This window comes from Cyprinus carpio, chromosome B5 (assembly GCF_018340385.1).
Source record: "Cyprinus carpio isolate SPL01 chromosome B5, ASM1834038v1, whole genome shotgun sequence".
Lineage (NCBI taxonomy): Eukaryota > Metazoa > Chordata > Actinopteri > Cypriniformes > Cyprinidae > Cyprinus > Cyprinus carpio.
In genome coordinates this window covers 9,567,625-9,573,624 of record NC_056601.1, presented here as the reverse complement: position 1 = coordinate 9,573,624, position 6,000 = coordinate 9,567,625, and the positions used below count along the sequence as shown (strand labels likewise).

At 34.7% G+C, this 6,000-nt stretch overlaps 1 protein-coding gene across 1 annotated transcript; it reads right to left on the bottom strand.

The window, feature by feature from the left end:
• Window positions 1–205: 205 nt before the first annotated feature.
• ccn1l1 (cellular communication network factor 1, like 1) lies at window positions 206–5,023 on the bottom strand. The gene is made up of 5 exons (XM_042724182.1): window positions 4,747–5,023; window positions 3,771–3,984; window positions 2,865–3,212; window positions 1,616–1,800; window positions 206–902 (listed from the first exon to the last, which is right to left on the bottom strand). The coding sequence occupies exons 1-5, from the start codon at window positions 4,819–4,821 to the stop codon at window positions 591–593; spliced, it is 1,134 nt and encodes a 377-aa protein (XP_042580116.1). The 5' UTR covers window positions 4,822–5,023; the 3' UTR covers window positions 206–590.
• Window positions 5,024–6,000: the final 977 nt, after the last annotated feature.

Below are 6,000 nucleotides of genomic sequence, written 5' to 3'. Positions count from 1 at the left end.
CATTTAGAAAAATTTTGACCTGGCCATGTTGTGTGTTCTAATGGAGGTATCAGTGAATGTGTTTTGTAACTCAGAACCATTCTATTCTGTTCTGTTCTGTTCACTTATTTGTCAATATCATACACAAAGAACCCAAAGACAAAATTAAATTGTAATATATTTTTTATTTACAAAATGAAACTATTGTAATTATACATATGCATGTATTTGCTCCATATTTGTTATTTGCCATTCACCTCCAAAAATTGAGGTTTGAATATGACACTTCACAAGAGTTGAAGTCTATTAAATATTATAAAATAGAAATAAACAAAACATCATATATGTACAGTGGTATTAAAGCATATTTACACTATATACAATAAATTTGTTTTTTTATGAATACAAAAAAAGGGCGTGAACATTGAATTATTAGTATGTGTGTGTGCACGCTATATTATGGTATGGATTATAATACCTGATAAAACAGCAATGACAAACCTGTTTCTAAGCTTTATACATTTTGTTGAATCCTGAGCTAAAACATTTCCACAGAAAATTTGGTACAGTAAAAGTGAGCAAATGCTTCTGATTGTGCTCTTGAGCTAATGTCAGTGTGTGTATGTGTGAATATCATTTGGTAGATTGAAGAACTCTGCTTGTGATGACAGGCCCTGTCTGCTGTTTCTTTGACTGCAGCTGCAGCGCTGTATCCACATGACGTTGCGGGTAAAGTCGTCTCGTTCTGGCTCAGGACAGTGAAAGTGTAGAGGAATTGTACGTGTCACAGAGGGAATACACAAGCGACCATCTGAGCAGGATCCACATGAACGAGGCCGGTAGCGGCGAGCAGTGAAGCATCCTGCAAATACGATCTGCACAGGTTTCGGTGATCGTGTGGTTTTCTGACACTTTTTTCCTTTCTAAGTGAAGGAATGGAGTGGAGGAGAAAGAGAGAGGGAAATCTACTTCAATAACAGAAGAGAAGCTGTTGATCAAACATTAGAATGAAAATATCAAAATTATTAATATTATTACAATGATAAAAATCTAAGCAGTTGATACTTTTATTTGTTTTGATCATTTTATATTGTTTAAAAATTATACTGTTTAAATTTTATATTTATATTCTTTATGGTATTCACAGATAAAGTTTAGATTTTACACGTATACACATTTACAAGTTTACAAAGACTTGAATATTACATTTGTGTTAAGTGTATTTGTGTTATAATAGTATTTATTAATCATTTGAATTTGCTTTTAATTTTATATTTACAGTTTTAATTTTATTTTAGTTTAAGTTTTAATAAATGTGTTACATGTAGTTGTCATTTTATTTCAGGTTTAGTCATTTTAGTACCTCTAATATACTGTATATTTTTTAGATTTATTTAGCTAAAAGAAATTGTAATAGTTTATTTATAATAATAAATTAAATTTATATATATTGTCATTTTATATTGTTTAAATATAATTTTTTTATAATGCTTAAATATTATAGCCTATTACAAAGCTGAAAATATTTAGAAAATTACTACTACTAGATATTTTTTATTATTTTATAATGTTACATTTTTTTAAAATTAAAAAAATATATAATAATAAATAATTATATCTGACAGACACCACTTACCTTCAGTGATGGTGCAGGGTTGATGCCACATTCTTGTATCTGACAGAGCCTAGTTTCACTGACAAGCCTACACTCAGGGTTACTATTGGTTACACGGCTGGACACGCCCATTCCACAGGTGGCTGAGCACGGGGACCAATCAGTGACCCCCAAAAAACAAGTAACATAACAAATCCATAATATAGCTGCAAGCAGCGATGGCGGGCTTCTTTTAAATACGACAGCAGTTTTGAAAGTTTTTTAATTTTTTTAAAAATTTTATTTTTTTTTTTTTTTAAAAAACCCCCCAACGGGGTTTAAAAAAAAAAAAAAAAATTGTTTACGGGGTGGATGCACATACCCAAAAAAAAAAAACCCCCTAAATAACCGAACACAAAAACAAAAATTTTTTTATTTTAAAAGGTTCTCGTTTTTCTTTTAAAAAATAATATTATTCCGTTGGGGTTTCTTAAAAACAGGGAAAAAAGGATTTTTATTTTGGGCGAGGCATGTTTTTTTACAAAATTCCCCTTTGGGAAAACTTTTTACTTTGGAAAAAACCCCAAGGAGCTATAAACCCTTTTTTCCAAATGGGGGTTTTTTTTAAACCCAAAAAAGGCGTATACAAAACCCCCCGGGAAAAAACATATTTCCCTTTTTTTTATAAAAAACAAATTTTTTAAAATTTTGGGTTTTTGGGGATTTTTGAAAACAAACACCTTTTTAACCTTTAATTTTCAAAAAAAAAAGGGTTTTTAAAACCGTTTGTTTTTTAAAAAAAAAAAAAAAACAAGGCCAAAAAATTTTTAAAAAGTTTTTTCTTTGATAAAATTTGTCCTCAAAAGAAAAACCAATCCTCCCCCCTTCTTCCCCCCTTCAAAAACTCACCCCCCCTTTTTCAAAAGGGAATCCCCCAAGGGAATAGATGACTCGTTTTTTTTTTCACCAAGAAAAAAAAAGTGTAAATGAATTTTTTAAATTTTCCCCCAAAAAAAATTTTAATTTTTTGAAGGCTTTTAAAAAAAAATTTTTTTTAAATTTTTTACTGTTTTTTAAAATAAAAATAGGAAAATTTTTAAGTATAAAATCCTTCGCAAATTTCTTTTTTTGGGCATCTGAAAAGTTTTGGTGTTTTTGAACCCCTTGAAAATTTTATTCCCAATTTTTTTAAAAATAAAAATTTTAAAGCTTTTTACATTTTAATGCCAGTGTTATTCATCTACAGTTTTTTTCTATAGATTACATTTTAATGCCAGTGTTATTCATCTACCTTGATAAGGGGCTGTTGCACTGCTGTCCCAAGAGGTAGATGGAGCTACAAGTAACTCGTTGCCTGTTAGGTCTGTGTGCTCTTGTGGATGTGCATCAGGCAACGGCTCCACTTCAGCAATGCGGTTGTCATCATCGCACACCCACTCCTGGCAGCAGCGGCCGGGCAGTTTGGTGAGGCGGCGGCGGGAACAGCGCCAGTCGGGTAGAGAGATGTGGTGAGGGCACAGTGGGACGCAGCCGACTACTCCATCAACACATGTGCACTGATGTTCACAAGTTGGCTGAAAGTCCTCGCCGTGCTGATAGACTCGTCCATCCAGCTCACATGGGCGACCCTGAGCCTCAGCTAGAATTAAAAGTAATATTGCTTGGTTAGCATGAGTGCCATGTATAATAAATATTAGACCAGATTAAACAGGCTAAGTCCAGTAAATCACTTTAGACCTTTTAAAAAAATGTTTTTTTATCTAATATTTATGTCTTATTTCAGTGAGCTAAAATGATTTTTAATAGTTTGTTTTAACAATAACAGCACTGTCTAATATGAGAACCTGGACCACAAAACCAGTTGTTTGAAACTGAGATCATCTGAATAAATAAGCTCTCCACTGATGTATAGTTTGTTTGGATAGGACAATATTTGGCCGAGATACAACCATTTGGAAATCTGGAATCTGAGGGCAATGCATATTACTAATCAAAAATTGAGTGTTTATATATTTACGGTAGGAAATTTACAAAATATCTTCATGGAACTTGATCTATACTTAATATCCTAATGATTTATGGCATAAAAGAAAAAACGATATTTTGAACCATACAATGTATTTTTGGCTTCAAATATACCTGGCCTACTTATGACTGGTTTTCTGGTCCAGGGTCACAATGTCTTTATTCCTCTTACCTCTACACAAGCCTCTGTTAGGGTCTCCACCGGCCTTTAGGTGGCAGCGCAGTCCTTTGATATGGTCGCAGGGCTCGGCAGGGCTGCAGTCTTGGTTAAACTGCCTGGCACAGACCCGACAGCACCCACATGAGTCCAGAACCGAACTGATACCAGGAGGACACGAAGGGGGCGAGGAAGGACAAGAGCATTTCAGTGGACAACCTCTCTGCGCCTGAGAAAGCATAGAAGGAAACGAGTAAGGACTGATGTTGAAATACACTAGCCTATATGAGACATTTTTCTTTCTTCCATACCATAAATCAAGAGATAATAAGTTGCTTTCACTTAAAAAATAAAAAATAAAAAAAAGGTTTAAACTGACATAGTTTTGCAATAAAGCGGATGATTTATTGCAGTAACCTCCTTAGCCACTATAAAGTCATTATAAATTCATGCTGCCTCTATATTAGACCAAGTTAAAGAATAGTACTTGTTCTGTAGCCAAAACCTGACACAAATAAGGTGAAAAGTGGATTCAATGCCCCATTACTCCCTGTACTAAAATGCTGTAATAGATGCTTAATATAAATGTTTTATCTGCAACCAAAAACTGACATTGTGATTAGAACATTTTTATGTGGAAAAAATAAAACCGTACGCTCCCTTAAACACTGTTTGTTTATTAGGGTAATAAACAAACATTACTTAAGGGAGTGTGCAGTTATATTTTTTCTTTATTTACTCTACTCCTTTAACTTGCACCTCAAAAGGTTTGTTTTACTACTTTATTATACATGTGCATATTATAACAGTATGACCTTATTCAAATTATTGATCAGTAAAAGTCTCGAATCATAGTTTACAGAACAGCAGTAAAACTTTTTAATGTTCTCTAAATGGTTATGGTAGTTTGCTACATTTATTTTCAGTTGTATTGGAGTCTACCTAAATGTACATTCAAGTTCAAACCATCAAACGGAGCACAAAAACTTACCTCCACAGCGGCCCATGACAGCAGCACCAGTGTGATGAAATGTCCTTGCCTTAGTATGCTCCTCAGAGGGGACATAGTTAGTTTCGTTCAAAATGTTTCAGTTGGTGCTCTGTTTGGATGAGTTACAAAGTAGTGTTTCAGATGTGCAAAAAGTGCCTTCTGATTTACAGCCCCTCTGCGTCTGTCAGTTCAAAAAGAATTTGACTAGTTGGCGATCCACACTCACCCCTTTCTCTTGAAACCTGTTTCGGAATTGGTAAATGCATAAAACTGTACAGCTCTGCTCTCACTAGATTCCCTTAGAAACCGCCACTTTTATAGACAGCTGTGCACAACCCCCTCTGACATCACACACACACACACACACACACACAGATTTGACAGGTCACTTTAGACATAGAAAGAAAAATATATAAAGTTTATTTTCCTTTCTTCTTGTCTCTTTTATTATGAATTAATGATAAGAACAAACATATTTATATATATATATACTTCTAATACTAGTAATACTTTTACCTTCTCTAACTATCACATTAGATAGACAGCAAATGAAAACTAGAGCTGGAGAAGCTGCTAGAAATATTGAAAGGTGTTTGTGTCTGATTTCAGGAACTAGTCTGGGTTGTTGTGAAATACAGGAAAGGTAGTCTAGTACATTTTGGTCAGAGGAGAGTCCAGTGACACGCACACTGAGCAATCCCTCTCACCTCCCCTGCAGACAGTACAGACAGTTCATGAGACGACACTCGGTCTCAACGCAGCAGTTGTGAGACATCACACACACATGGCACATAGCTGCCAGCCCCTTCAGAGACGTACTGCATCCACTCACAAAATCTGAGTGAGAGAGAAGGAAAGAAAGAGAGGAAAATCATATGTATGAAAGAGTAGGTGGTGTGGAAATGTCACTGTGTGGAGCTTTTCATTCATTCCTTTGATAAACGTGTCAGAAGAGCAGCTGGAATGACATTCATGATGTGACATCTACAGGGTCAGGGCTGAAGTCTGATGGAGATGAGTCACAGCATATGCAGCAAATGGCTGTAATGACTGATAACAGAGTCATACGGCAGGAATTTGAACAAGTTCAAGGAGACACCAAACAGGTGAATCTTAGTTAGGACACACGCTGTAAGGATGTATTTGTGGAACCATGACACAAAGCTTGAAATTTATCTGCAGTTCATGATGAGACCATCAATGGTTAGAAACTGTTTAAAGAAGTTAGTGATTTCTGTGAGGATTTAAAATTTC